The 14,467-nt window shown below is 34.5% G+C and overlaps 3 protein-coding genes and 1 long non-coding RNA gene across 4 annotated transcripts; 1 reads left to right on the top strand and 3 right to left on the bottom strand.

Moving 5' to 3' along the window:
* The first annotated feature begins 309 nt into the window (after positions 1 to 309).
* Positions 310 to 2,437, top strand: LOC103870984 (peptidyl-prolyl cis-trans isomerase CYP38, chloroplastic). The gene is made up of 7 exons (XM_009149188.3): positions 310 to 587; positions 655 to 933; positions 1,007 to 1,206; positions 1,335 to 1,570; positions 1,642 to 1,784; positions 1,864 to 1,935; positions 2,012 to 2,437. The coding sequence occupies exons 1-7, from the start codon at positions 459 to 461 to the stop codon at positions 2,237 to 2,239; spliced, it is 1,287 nt and encodes a 428-aa protein (XP_009147436.2). The 5' UTR covers positions 310 to 458; the 3' UTR covers positions 2,240 to 2,437.
* A 37-nt stretch (positions 2,438 to 2,474) lies between these two features.
* Positions 2,475 to 4,930, bottom strand: LOC103870987 (serine/threonine-protein kinase STY13). Its single transcript, XM_009149190.3, has 6 exons — positions 4,332 to 4,930; positions 3,958 to 4,079; positions 3,432 to 3,628; positions 3,166 to 3,340; positions 2,934 to 3,068; positions 2,475 to 2,856 (listed from the first exon to the last, which is right to left on the bottom strand). The coding sequence occupies exons 1-6, from the start codon at positions 4,720 to 4,722 to the stop codon at positions 2,650 to 2,652; spliced, it is 1,227 nt and encodes a 408-aa protein (XP_009147438.1). The 5' UTR covers positions 4,723 to 4,930; the 3' UTR covers positions 2,475 to 2,649.
* A 3,207-nt stretch (positions 4,931 to 8,137) lies between these two features.
* Positions 8,138 to 12,365, bottom strand: LOC103870985 (beta carbonic anhydrase 1, chloroplastic). The gene is made up of 10 exons (XM_009149189.2): positions 12,040 to 12,365; positions 10,608 to 10,669; positions 10,297 to 10,446; positions 10,155 to 10,203; positions 9,945 to 10,061; positions 9,774 to 9,827; positions 9,062 to 9,147; positions 8,865 to 8,970; positions 8,607 to 8,765; positions 8,138 to 8,349 (listed from the first exon to the last, which is right to left on the bottom strand). Exons 1-10 carry the CDS (start codon positions 12,253 to 12,255, stop codon positions 8,311 to 8,313), a joined length of 1,038 nt encoding a protein of 345 aa, XP_009147437.1. The 5' UTR covers positions 12,256 to 12,365; the 3' UTR covers positions 8,138 to 8,310.
* A 1,232-nt stretch (positions 12,366 to 13,597) lies between these two features.
* On the bottom strand, positions 13,598 to 14,290 carry LOC108871951. The gene is made up of 2 exons (XR_004458024.1): positions 14,093 to 14,290; positions 13,598 to 13,996 (listed from the first exon to the last, which is right to left on the bottom strand). It is a non-coding gene; the product is annotated as an uncharacterized LOC108871951 (long non-coding RNA).
* Positions 14,291 to 14,467: the final 177 nt, after the last annotated feature.

Here is a 14,467-nt window from a genome sequence, read left to right as displayed (position 1 = left end):
AGTCCCCCAAGTCCAAATAGATAGCTGCACAAATTTGCAAACAAAAGAAAAAATATAAGCACAGTGTTTTCCTTAAAATCATATGATTTCGGGTTATGGGTACATACTACATATTAGGTTATAAAGTTAAAGAAAAATGATAAAAAGGATGTGGTTAGTAAAGAAAATGCAAATGCATGGGCCGATATAAATAAGGGATCAGATAAAAAGGTCCAAATAGAGGCCCATAGACACAAAGGCAAAGATAAGAAAGAATGAGGAGCGTAATCTTATCCGGAGAAGTAGAGTCATAAACCCCTTATCCTCTTCTCCTTCTCTTATTCAAAATAATAATCCCACAGATACTAGACAACAAAAATCCAATGTCGATTCATCGGGGCTGTCACTGAAAATCATTATCTATCTATCTATCTCTCTTCAAACCCCCTTTTTCAAATTTTTTTTTTTAAAATCTGGAAATGGCGGCATCGTTTGCCACTCTCCCTACATTAAGCTTCGCCAATTCCTCCTCGAGAAGGAGAATCGATGCTTATTGCTCCAAAAAGCGCGTCGGAGTTCTTCGTTGTTGTTCCGGCGAATATAAGCAGGTTCGGTTTCTTCCCCCTTGTCAACGGAATAATCACCATTCTAATAATCACCATTTTGTGGGTGCAGAGAGGAGGAGGGGCATTGAAAGAATGTGCGATTACATTAGCTTTATCGTTGGGTCTGATAGCTGGAGGAGGAGCACCTTACGCGGCAGTGGCGGCGAACCCAGCGATTCCACAAGTCTCAGTGTTGATCTCCGGTCCTCCCATCAAAGACCCTGGAGCTTTGTTGAGATACGCATTGCCCATCGACAACAAACCCATCAGAGAAGTTCAGAAGCCTCTCGAGGACATCACTGACAGCCTCAAGATCGCTGGCGTTAAGGCTCTCGACTCTGTTGAACGTGTAAGCTATTGATTGATTGATTGATTGATTGCTCTTTTTTTTTTTTTACTTAATTGTTGTTGGCTATTTGCAGAATGTGAGGCAAGCCAGTAGATCACTGCAGCAAGGGAAAAGCATGATCGTTGCGGGCTTTGCTGAGTCGAAGAAGGATCATGGTAACGAACTGATTGGGAAATTGGAAGCTGGTATGCAAGACATGCTACAGATCGTGGAAGATCGGAAGAGAGACGCGGTTGCTCCTAAACAGAAAGAGATTCTCCAATATGTTGGCGGGTGAGTTTATACACAAAGCCAATCAAAATGGTTAGCTGAGAGATATTTTGCTCATTTTAGACCCCTTGTTGATTGACTGCCTGCCTGCAGCTGAGATCTTCCTGTCCTGTGGCGCTCTCTGTCTGCAGAATTGAAGAGGACATGGTTGATGGCTTCCCTTATCAAGTCCCCGAGGAGTACCGGAACATGCCTCTTCTCAAGGGAAGAGCCACTGTCGACATGAAGGTCAAGATCAAGGACAACCCCAACCTCGAGGATTGTGTTTTCCGCATTGTCCTCGATGGCTACAACGCCCCTGTCACCGCCGGGAACTTTGTCGACTTGGTGGAGCGCCATTTCTACGATGGCATGGAGATCCAGAGATGTAAGACATCAAACTTGCCTTACTATTATGGGACCATGTTTGTTGATCAAGGGATTGGGTTTTTTTGGCAGCTGATGGGTTTGTGGTACAAACGGGAGATCCAGAGGGTCCTGCGGAAGGATTTATAGATCCAAGCACAGAGAAAGTGAGGACTGTTCCTCTTGAGATTATGGTGGAAGGGAACAAGACTCCATTTTACGGCTCTACCCTTGAAGTAAAAAGCTCACACCCTTCTCCTAAGTATTATAATAATCACTATCATAATGTTAACATTTGTTGATTTGGTTGGACAGGAATTGGGTCTGTACAAGGCTCAGGTGATGCTTCCATTCAACGCATTTGGGACAATGGCTATGGCTAGAGAAGTGAGACTTCTTTCACTTCCTTCCTTTCTTCACAATTTAATATATGTTCTAATTATATATATGTAATGCAAAACAGGAGTTTGAGAATGACTCGGGATCGAGCCAAGTGTTTTGGCTGCTGAAAGAGAGTGAGCTGACGCCAAGCAATTCCAACATCTTGGACGGTCGTTACGCTGTCTTCGGTTACGTTACTCAGAATGAAGACTTTCTTGCTGATCTTAAAGTCGGTGATGTCATTGAGTCCATCCAAGTTGTCTCCGGTTTAGACAACCTCGTCAACCCCAGTTACAAAATCGCCGGATAGTTCTTTACAACTTTATCGTTTCCCTTTTTATCTTTGTGAGAGAAAAATTATAAAGGTTACTATTGTTTACTTATCAACAAATGTAACTTACTTGTCTATTTTTTTAAGCTTTGAATTATTGTATGAGCTGATATGTATTACTATATTTTAAACAAAGGAAGAGCAATAGTTACGTATGTATAATACGGTTTGTGTGCATGTGTTTTGTGTGTTTCTTAACGTATGAAATGATGGATTCAAATAAGTACGACATTCATCCTCCAAAATGGGGAAATAAAACAACACACACAGCTAGCTAGCTCCACATAGTATAACTAAATAATTATCCCTTAATTAACTAGTAAAAATCTCTCTACTTCCAATATAAAGAACATGAGACGTGTACTTGAATATCATATATATCTAGCATATCATGGGCCTCGGTGTCGCCGGAAACAGAAACAGCCTTGTTGCTGATCGGGAGGAATCATTCCTCCGCCCTTTGAAGTATCGATAGCCTCCAACATCGCCACCGCTTCCTCCATCTCCGGCCGCTTATCCGGATTCGCATCCCAACATCTTTTCATCACGTTCGCCAGCGCACTCGGACAACATCTCGGTATCTCCGGTCTCAAATTCTAAAAGATCCACATATTTTAGATAATAATACTATGATTAAAAAAAAATAAAAGACAGAAACGTAATTTGAAAGGACCTGACGGACGACGGCGGAGGTAACTTCGGAGAAACTGAGGTCGGGATAAGGCATGTCGCAGCAGTAAATCTCCCAAAGACAGATCCCGAAGCTATACACATCGCACTTTCTGTTGTAAGGACTCCCATTTAACACCTGTTTCAGTTAGTTCATCATCATATTAATATATATCATCATAAAATGCAGAAAAAGCATAAAGATATAATTAATTAGGGTACTACGTATAATATACCTCGGGAGCCATGTAGCCCAAGGTTCCGGTCTCACCGGTCATGTCATTAGGGTTGGAGGCCTCCAGACGCGCCACCCCAAAGTCTGCAATCTTTAACGTGCGAGTCTTGTCTAAAAGCATGTTCTCCGTTTTCACGTCTCTATGCACTATCTTCTGCGAGTGCAAGTAACTCAACCTAATAATAGTAATCAAATAAATAGATAAATATTTAAGAGAACTATGCAATAATATCATAAACCAATACTATGTAATAATATTAAATATACCCTCGAGCTAGATCAAGGGAGAGTTGGATAACGACTTTGAAGGCGAGTTTGCGGCGGCGACTTTTGATGAGGAATGACTTGAGAGCACCGCCCGGGCAATACTCAACGACGACGCAGCAAACGTTACTCGGCATTCCCATGTGACCGTTTTCCGTCTGTATGCTCAGCTCCGATGTCCCCATCGCCGCTCCTATGAACTGTTAAATATTTCCATTCACATACAAAACAAATTACGCACGCCAATTATTACTTTCTTAGTTTAATTCATTGCTGACGTAACCTTTGTAGTATTAAAACAGAGACATAAACGTATACCTACTTACTTTATATTTATATGTGCATGTGAGTAGGAGCTTGGAGTGAATATTTACTTGGGTTCGGTTAAATTGAAAGATTATATATTAGCAACTCAATATTACGCTCCGGTTTTAGTATTAGTTTCAATCTGATATTTTGCATTATTGGTTCAAGTGTCCACCATTAATTGTAACCAGACATATATAGGGCTTAATATCGTTAGTGGTACCTTGGTGATATTAGGATGGTCAAGCTTATGCCAAACAGCAACTTCTTGAGTGAAAGCAGCTCTTAGCGAAGCTATCTCCGCGTCTGACCTGTGTCCCTCTTCTCCCCAGTCTAATAGCTTCACTGTTTTTTTTAATAATAATATTTTTAGTATTTGTTACCGGTATTTAATTTCACACATAAGTTCCTTTCTTTGTTTTCCTATTTTAATTGTGTGATGAGAAAAAGGGAGGGGAAGAACTACAGAGTTTAATTTCAGTGACACTAGTGCATGTTTTATTTTACTTAATCGCTTGATTAATAAATCTAAAGAGTTATATATATATATAATATAAACAAAAATTATAAATCGATAGTGAGAGAGAGAGATTGTACCGGCGACATCTTGACCATCATAGATACCACGGTGAACAGAACCAAAAGTACCTCGAGCAATCACACTTTTGACAATAAGTTTCGAAGGATCAATCTCCCACTCTCTCCTCGACCTCCCCACCTCTGTCGTTAACTTGTGATTGTTGTTGTAGTTGTTATTGTATCCACCACCACCACCGAGAAGCGGTCTCTGAAACACAAGCTGACGATGTCCAAAGTTGTTTTGGTTATATTTATTATCAGCGTTATCTTCACCATCACTCAAGCTCTTCCTCTTCTCCATCGTCCTTGCTCTGCTTAAGTGTCTCTGCAATTGCTCGTCCAAACTCTTTAAATCTATCTGATCCGCTCTCAGGTATCCTCCTCCGCCACTCTCCTCCTTTTCTTTCATTTTTTTTCCGGCAAAACCAAATCCTAATTTACAAGAGATTCGATTTTTTTTTTGTTTGCTTCAGATTATTTTATTGTATTTCATGGATGCATGGGTTGTGAATTATGATTGGACTGCTAAGGAGTTGAACCCAAAAAAGGTAGAAAACGGGGAAGTTGTGTTTGTGTTTATTGCAACAAACAACTAAAGAAGAGACTCACCACTCTCTCTTGCTCTCTTCTTATCTGTGATGAGACTTCTCGGAATACTTCATACTCAGCGTTCTTTTAAGACAAACAAACGTTTACACGTGACCACATGGGATGTCCATAAAGCTCGACGTGTGTCGGCTCCACTTCTCACAATTATTTTTAATGGATAAACGCCCTCTTATTTTTATGGGCTTATTTAGGGAATAACCAAAAAAAAAAGAGAAATTAGATTTTTAGAGAGAGAGAAGATAGAGATAAGAAGAGAAAAGAGGAGAAATGGTGGGATTTTAGTTAGATATTGAATTTTGTTTTTTTTCTTAGCTACTGGATGCAATTACCCTTAAATCCGGACCAATCTCATCAAACTAATCTTAAAACTTATTTCAGTTAATATACATTGTGAAAAAGTCTAATAACCCTTTTATTACTTCAATTTAGTTTGCTGTAATCTTATTCAACACATTAAGTCTACTAGCTATTATTATTATTACAAAATATATTTCGCCTTCAGTTTAGACAAAAGTTTATGAAAAAACAACTCGAGATGTTAAGTCAACCAATAAATTATCGTTTTTGAATATATATATATATATATATATATATATATAAAATTGATCTAATTGAAGAATATCTAACATCAAAGATAGCATACACATATAGATATATAAAATCAGTGAGTGAATATATATTGTTCATGAACTATCATGGGATTCATGGTCACTTTGCCACATTTCCGTTGAATTATTACCTTTTTCGTGTTTTTAATTGTTTAATTATTGTGCAGTTTTCAAATTTGTAAGATATTTATTTAGTAAGCAAGTCACTTTGGTTTAGTGGTAACGAAGTTTCGATTGAAATTTTCGCCCTAGGTTCGAGTAGCATTGGCCATCTAGCCTCGGTTTAAATAGATTTAAATCGTCTACACTTATCGGATGTAAAGTTTCATGAAATTAGTCTTTGATCTTAGAAAACTTTTGAATATCAAAAAATATATTTATTTAGTAAGATATTAGGTTTTATTGATAAAACTTTCTCCTATTAATCAGAAGAAAATATATCAAATAACTTATCAAGGTTTTGATGAGGGTGGCTGAATCCGACTCATCAGAGTCTTAACACATGGAGCTCTCCTGAGCAGAATGGAATCTTTGGCGATATTTTAGCAATTGCTTTTTCTTTTGAAGTAATCTCTTTTGTTTGGATACCTCGAAAGAGGAACTTTGTATCTGATGGCTTAGCAAAATGGAACATGTCTGGTGTGCTAACCATTATGACTCCACGTACCGGTGTTTAGTTGATTTAATGAAACTGTGTTACAAAAAAAAACTTATCAAGATTTTAAATCCTAAACTTAGAAACATTTAATGTATGATTTCCTTTATCTCAAATTCTTTTTATTTTGGATAGAAAACAATTAAAATAAAATGTAATTGTTGGTCGAAGAGTTTTATCACTAAACTATGTGAATCTTACACTTTTACATATTAAAATATTACATGTTTATAATCTTATACTTTATTAATAAAACTTTAACATCAGTTTTATTAATAAAAGTTTACAGTCGTTTTACCTAAAATATAATGAAAAATCATTTTATAATATTAAACAATTAAAGTTTAAACATATGTTTTCGACAGTCCTATATATGTATGTTTTCATATTTCCATATTTTACTCAGTTTTGTTGAAAATAAACATCTAATTTTTGTTTTTATGTGGAAACATAAAAAATGGAAAAACAAAATAAACATTTATCTGAAAATTTTATAAAAAAATCAATTTATTTTTGATACGATTCACTTTTAAATAATAGAATGTATGACTACTATGAAATTTAGATACCAGTCTTATTTATCAAACACAAACCACTAATTTATTTGTTATATTTTTACATAAATCAATAAAATTAACAGTTTATTTTTTCCAATCACACCATTTTCTTAAAAATAAATGAGACTAGAAAATATAGAACTGTCTAAGAGATATTTTTAAACTGTAAATGGTTAACATTATATAGTTATTCTCCATAATATTTTGGTAACAATAACTGTAAATTTAATTAATAAATTTAATTAAAAGTTCAAATGTTAAAAGTTTGTTAATAAAAATTTCAGTTTATAGATAAAAAGTGTATGATTCACATAGTTTAGTAGTATAGTTTCTAAACTAACATATTGCATTTTGTTTTATTATTATTTTGTCTATAATAGAAAAAAATGTAGACAGATGGTGATACACGTTAAAGGTTCACAAATGTTTTTGCTAAGAAGGTTCATAATTTAAAAATTTAAAATATTAATAAATTAATAAAAAAAAAAATTCAGAAATAGTTGATCGGATTTATTACTAAAACCCCTAAAATATTATAGTATGGATATATTCGTTTCAGTTATTAAGTACGTTGGTGGTTTAAGCATATATTGTATCCCATTTTCAAGCATAAATAGATATTATCTTGGACGTATAATTTTGTTGTCTTTTATGAATTTAGGTGCTTTTTCTCTTTGGTGCTTGAGCTAATGCGACCGATATATTAATGCTGGTGTAAAAGAAAAAAGGTCACTATGTAAATTTACGAGAATTTTCCAAGCAGAGATGCTCGTTCTTTTGATCCGAAAAAATAAGCTGTCATATCATCTTATGCCATACCTATACGTTAATCATTTATCACACAAACTAGTTAATATCAAATGGAAAATAACCTATGTTAATTAACTCTCTTTGTTCTTCCCTATCAAGGTTAAGCTAGCTTTTGAATTTTACCTAGTCTCGTTGAGAATCTTTGTTGAGTTTAGAACTGACCATGCCAACTTAATTGTCAAATCAAATCATATAGGACGTCTTCTTCTCGGTGTTGCCCAAGATCCTAGAGTTTCTCACCAAAAGTTTTTGTGGGGCGACAGTTCAACCGCTTCTTGGTGCTAACATGTACTATTAAAAGTTCCTTATTATACTGCATGTATATTAGAGAATAATTTTAAAAGGTGGACCATGGGAGGTGGAGTAAACATGGACTAGCTAGGGGCAAGGCTTCACATATAGAGCTCAAAACGGCAAGGGAACAAATGATGGTATAGACTCAGAATTAGTTGGCAATAAAATTTGTCGGAAGTCTGTCTAGCAAGAGACGTTTTGAAGATGCTCCTGAAAGAAAAGAACAATATTATCCCAGAAAGAGATAGAAATCAATTTAGTTATATCTTTCTTTTTTTTTCTTTTTAATTATTGTCCCCAAGATTTAGCTTTCTTATTTTAATAAAATCAAAAGACCATATGCATGCATTCTTCATGTTCGATTATTAAATAGAATGCCAAGGGTTTTCTGATGAGGTACATAGAAACAACAAGTTGGTGTGGCTGAATTGAAATGTGAACGGGATAAAGGCTTGAAAGAGTTCCTACAGCTTCCAATGTAGTATGGTAGCCACATCTTTAACCTATCAAACAACATAGAAAATAAAATCAAACCGTAGATACAACCGACTCGATACACATAATATAAATACAATTCTTCATTAACCCCCTCCCCCCAAAGAAAAAGATCTATATATCATCTGGATTTTCTTTTTTATTTATATGAAAGTTGGATACCATGAAGATAGGAAAACAACTCAGCACATTACAAATTACATATGGAATAGAGATATATGATGATGATGGATGCTCATGATGATGATGGTGGATTGGTTCATACTGAGCTAGTTTCGGAGAGGCCAAACTCAAGTCCCCAAAGCTCAAAAGCACCCTTTATAAAATCATAGTAACCTCCCTTCAAAGCAAGGGTTCCTTTCACAAGTCCTTCTCTCACGAATGGATATGTCAACAAGTTTGCTAGTGAAACATTCACTGCCTCCTGCGTTAGTTTAAACAGTATATTAATAAAAATTTGTTCATATCTGTGCATGGGAAGACAAAGATAGTTATGAACATATATATATATATATACACATACCCTTTCACATCGGCCACACTGGTCCTCAAAGGCTGAATCTCCAAGTTCTGATATGACTTTTGACTTGGCTGGTAAACAGATTTTGACCCAGTCCTCTATGAAATCACTGCAATTAATGTAACTCATGGAAAAAGTTAAATCTCATTTAATTTAAAAATGATATTAAATCAAATATATAAGATATAAAGAGATTATACGTGGAGTTGTTTCCATCCAAAGGAAAAGACATAAGTCCCTTGATCCCACCACAAGCGCTGTGTCCTATCACCACAATGTTCTCCACCTACATCAGTAAAATTCTGTTACATCTACTTAAATTTTATCAAAATTAACACTATTTAGTTTTGCAAGTTAACATTTCTAGTTTCATCTATTTTCTACGATTTAATTTAATTTCTTTTTACAAATATAATGACATTCTGTAATCTTTTTACAAATACATTTCCGGTAAAGTGTTAATTGTATGTATATATGGTAGGTAAACTCATATAATTAGGCGGATAAGTTCTTTTTTTATGTGTCATCACCGTATTCATTATAAAAAGTAATATGAACTTTTAAAAATACGACAAAACATTATTTTATTTATGAACTGTATAATTTCCTTTACAAAAGTTTTGATTTTGGTAAGCTTTTTAAAATATGGTAATGACTTATAAATTTTATATTAGTAAATTTTCTTCAAATGATGTTTAATTAAATTAAATTAAATTAATATAGTTAAACCAAACTTAAAAGAAAAAGTTACATATAATTATATCTATTTTATTTTTGAACCGATGAAGTTAAACATAAAAATAATAATATCAAAATATAAACTGAAAATTTCATTTAAAATAGTATTATATCAAAATTATTATGTATGGGTATGATGCAGGAAAATCTGTAGTTATAAAGGAAGCGGTTCACCTTAAGGTGCAAAACAGCGTATTCGATGGCTGCTCCAACTCCACCGTATTTGACCTGTAAATTTTAGCAGAAAGTACAAAAATACGGTGAACGTTACATCTCCTTAAGACTAAAGTCAAGCACCTCAGAAGGTTTTAGTTAGAAGAGACAAAAGCAATGAAGTTGTGAAACCTTGTCAAAAGGAGGAACCATGTTGGCTATGTTACGGACAACGAAGGCCTCTCCTGGCTGAAAGTTGAGAACGTGCGATGGACACACACGCGAGTCGGAACAAGCAAACACCATATACTGCACCGCACCATTCACACATATATATATTACTTATTTTTCCATCTCTAATTTATACACTGTTATTGTTATACTTTTCTTATCATTTTCTACCTTAGGACTTTGACCCTTGGCGAGCTCACCGTACAAAGCAGGGTTGGTTCTGCAAATTAAAATATAATTATGAACTAGTTAAAATCTAGCTATATGTAATGGTGTTATAAAAATTAAGACAATACAAAATATAAATGATTACTCGTATTTCTCCTTCTTGAAAGTGATGAAGCCTTGCTTAATGTTTTCGACGGGGTCGAAAGCTTTCTTGTCGGAGGAAGTACCTGTCTGAAGTGCTGCCGTGGCCTGCTCCACCTTAGCGGCCGCAACAGTCTTTAGCTCCTCCTTCTCGCTGCCCATGCATGTTAATTTATACATATTTTTACGATTGATTAAACAAGATTGTTATACATGACACCCGATTTACAGCCGTTTTTAATCCACCAAAACTATTCAGATTATATGTAAATATATATATATAAATGTATGGGAATAAGGACGATATTTATTTACATAATAAGCTTCTTGAGAGCTTCAATGGCCTCTTCGTATGCTTCGCTACCCATCTCTTCGCTCTGCAAGTTTGTTGACCAAATAAATTGTAAGAAAGAGTATAATTAAAATGTCACAGAAGTGTTAAAGTTGAAACTATAATCAACCTATGCCTTCGTCCAAAAAAGAAAACTATAATCAACCTATGCTTTTTTTTGGGTCAAAATCAGCCTATTAAAAAAAAAACAACATCACACGACAAAGAAACGATTGTGTAGTACTTGGTAGTATGATTTTATTATTGGGGTGAGAAGCTCGGCAGTGTGGTTAGGAGAGAAATCGGTGGGCTGAATAAATAAATGATAGATGGCGACTCCATCACTAGTATGTTTCACACGCTCACGTATGGTATATGCACATACACACGTCTCGGTTACATATAAATCGCTTTGTTAAGGCTACTGGTAAGTTCTCTCTTTTATCACGTGGATCCTACGCTACGTACGTCCCAACTTCCAATTTAACATTGTCCCATTTTGAGTAGAATTGTCATAACGCCTTTAAAATTTGGAGGTCATTATCGCATTACTCATTACATCATTCAACCAATATTTGATTTAGATTGTACGTGTTTTAAACATGTCTGAAACATATAATGATACTTAAATTCATAAATTACACAAGGATGCTTATGAAGTTTGAGTCGCTGAAAATGAACTATTCCCTTGTGATTTACTAAACTACTATATATTAAAGTTCAAAATAAAACACTGCTTACAATAGTAAAAATAATAAAAGGACATGTGAAACACACGTGAGAGTTTACTGGATTTGTGAAAGTTTCTGAAGGTAATTAATTTATACAGTTATGCGTACCAAAAAGACATGCCTTTGAAGGGATATAGGTTAACTAATAAGAGCACCCACATCAATGGATATTTCATATAGTTTCGTATTAGATTAATTAGGAAAGAAGGGAGAAGTGTAAAATATCTTATATGGAAGACTTTCAAAAAGTTTGAGAAACTCAATGTACATTTGTCACTCAACTGATTTTTTTTTAAACAAACTCAACTGGTTATTTAATGTTTTCGCAAAAAATAAATAATTAAACTAATAAAACATTAGTATTTTAAGTGTCCTGGAGTCCTTTTTAATTATATTTTGGTTCGACTGAATAAATCATAGTCTTTTTTTGTAATAATAAAAACCTAATAAAAACCTAAGGAAGTCATCAAATGAGATGGTGAACATTAATTAACAAGAAAATTGTGAAATTGTAGGGCTGTTTCCGTATCATTATTAATGAGGATCCAGAGGAAGGATAATTTAGTTTCATATCTGTTTTATCTAGCTATTATCCCTATAATACGTATAAGACAATGTAACTAATATAAGCAAGTAACAAAGAATGTAGAGGTTTAGAAAAGAGAGATGAATGTAAAATGTATACCCAGTAAGGGGTGATGATAGGAGCAGGAGCGGCAAAAACGGGCTCGTTACGGATAAGTGTTGGAACGGAACGAGAGGAGGAGGAGGAGGAGGAGGAAGAAGAGGATGAGGGAAGGCAAGCCACGGTGGGAGAAGAACGAAGAGTCTGTTTTTGGAGAGAAGGCTGAGAAGGAGAAAGAGAGGTGAGGAAGAAGCCGGAGAGAGGAGCGGTCGCCATTTGCGGGTGAAGAGAAGGTAGTGAGAGTGAGATGTAGTTTATAATATAGTATAATAAGACTTTGTAGATGTAAGGGATATATAGGCTACTTCAGTGAATTTTGGTGAACGATTTTGAGCGTATAAAAGAAGGGTGTCTCATTGTCATGGCATGGTGAGGTTGTGGAACGAGGATAATGAAAGCGATGGGTGAGGTGAATAACAAAATTTCTTCTCTTTTTGTGGATGAGGAATATTAGCTTGACATCTGTTTGAAGATTTTACGTGCTCTTGTTCTTTCACATTGTTTATTATTATTATTATTATTTTAAATTGTAGAAAAGGAAAGGTCTCAAGAGGTTGAAATGGATAAGATCCCTTATCACCAAAACAAGGATCAGCCTCTTTCACTTACCCTCTCAGGCTCTCATCTTAAATGAGCACCACCCACTTAAGATCCTAGGCCATTGTTTATGGTCCATAATATATGAGAGAGCCTTAACTTCTCTAAGCGCTCCAAGGGCCACAGAGTGCTCTTGTATTCTCAAATCCAGAAGATGCATATCATGATGAGGTAAAAAGAGCCACATGACCACACACACACAAAAAAAATAAAATTACAGAGAGAGAGACTCATGCATGGACTATTCCATTCTATGAAGCAAGGGACCCAAGTGAAAACTATTAGAGCAACTCTATCCATAGGTTCTAGATGGAGTTCTCGTAATTAAAGAAAATGGAAAAACAATTAAAACAAGAAAAAAAAAGATGAAAAGTTCTTAAAACTCATTAAAAATCTGAGATAACACATTCAACTAACATTTCATCTATTAAAAAAAAAATCAAACAAAATTATGCATTTACGATACTATTTTTTTTTTAAATGTTAGACACTTTCCTAGTATCAAGCCGATGGAGTTGCTCTTTAGTGTTACAAATTTTAAAAAGGAGGAAAACTGAAGAAGAGAGACGAGAAATGCATTAGGGCTGGTCTGAAGACTTTATATGTAGAATTTGGAGAAATGGCAAAACTATGTCGACATTTTCATGCAAGCACACACAACATAATGTCAACATTCTCTTGTCATAGAGTGTGTCGAACGTGGCTTTTATTTATTGATTTGGAGTATAAAGCACTGAATTTCACAAAAACATTAGGAAGAATATACCTTGGGGACTGGATAGAGGAGAGGTGTTTGTTGAATTAGTAATATTTAACTTATGCCATTATAAATAAACAAAAATTAAAAATCTATTTTGGGCAGAGTCTGATTGGACAGACTGTGAATGGAAAGACACCTAGCTGCTTTTGCCAACCTGAACCTTCTCTCTGTCAGTACTCTCTCGATCATTTTTTTTTGATATTTGCATCCTACAAAACATAGTAATAGTTGCTTCTGATAAATGTCTAAACCAATTAGGAAGACATATTGTGGAACACACTTATCCCACGTTTTTCATAATTCTTGGTATCAAGAAGCGACTACTTCATAGTAGTAATTAATTAGCATTCTTTCTTGGTTGTTGAATAGTAGGCCTGACGATAGAAACATCTCCAACCCCTATTATATTCTTAGTAGTTCCTCGATCATATCCTTTCATCACCGTTGATTATGTACTTGCAGTAGTATCTGCCATATTGTCAACGATCACCATTTCATTAACTCATTTTTCATAAATTTCCAATTTACCTAGAACACCTTCGCGTATTGTTGATTTTTTAGTGAATCAACTCCCCCCGTTTTGAGCTTTTCCAGTTCCACCTTAAAAAAAATCAGCATAGCAGTACGTAATTCCATAAAACAGAAAAGCTCTGGACCAATTAAAACCAAACTTCAATACTATCTATCATTGCATACCATATAAATCCCAATCGTCAACGAATTGAATAGGGTTTCAATATCACCAGAAAAAAGCTACATCTTATATATTAAAACAGAAATCACAACTTTGATTCATGTGTAATTTTTTTAAAAATGGACCTAATGGACCTATTCATAGAAATTCATATTACATTTTAATTCAGACTAATAATAAATAGAATTTTTAAAATATTTTAATCATAATATCTTTTGATATCTTTTCATTTTAAATATAAATATATTTATTTTAAAAGTCTAACAAATCTGTTTGAAAAGATTTTTACAAGATCTTTATTTTCGAAATTATATTTAAGTATTTTCACTAATTTTGAAATTAGTTTAAAATATTATTATACATTAATATATTCAGTT

Source organism: Brassica rapa, chromosome A05 (genome assembly GCF_000309985.2).
Source record: "Brassica rapa cultivar Chiifu-401-42 chromosome A05, CAAS_Brap_v3.01, whole genome shotgun sequence".
Classification (NCBI taxonomy): Eukaryota; Viridiplantae; Streptophyta; class Magnoliopsida; order Brassicales; family Brassicaceae; genus Brassica; species Brassica rapa.
This window is presented reverse-complemented; position numbering and strand designations above follow the sequence as displayed.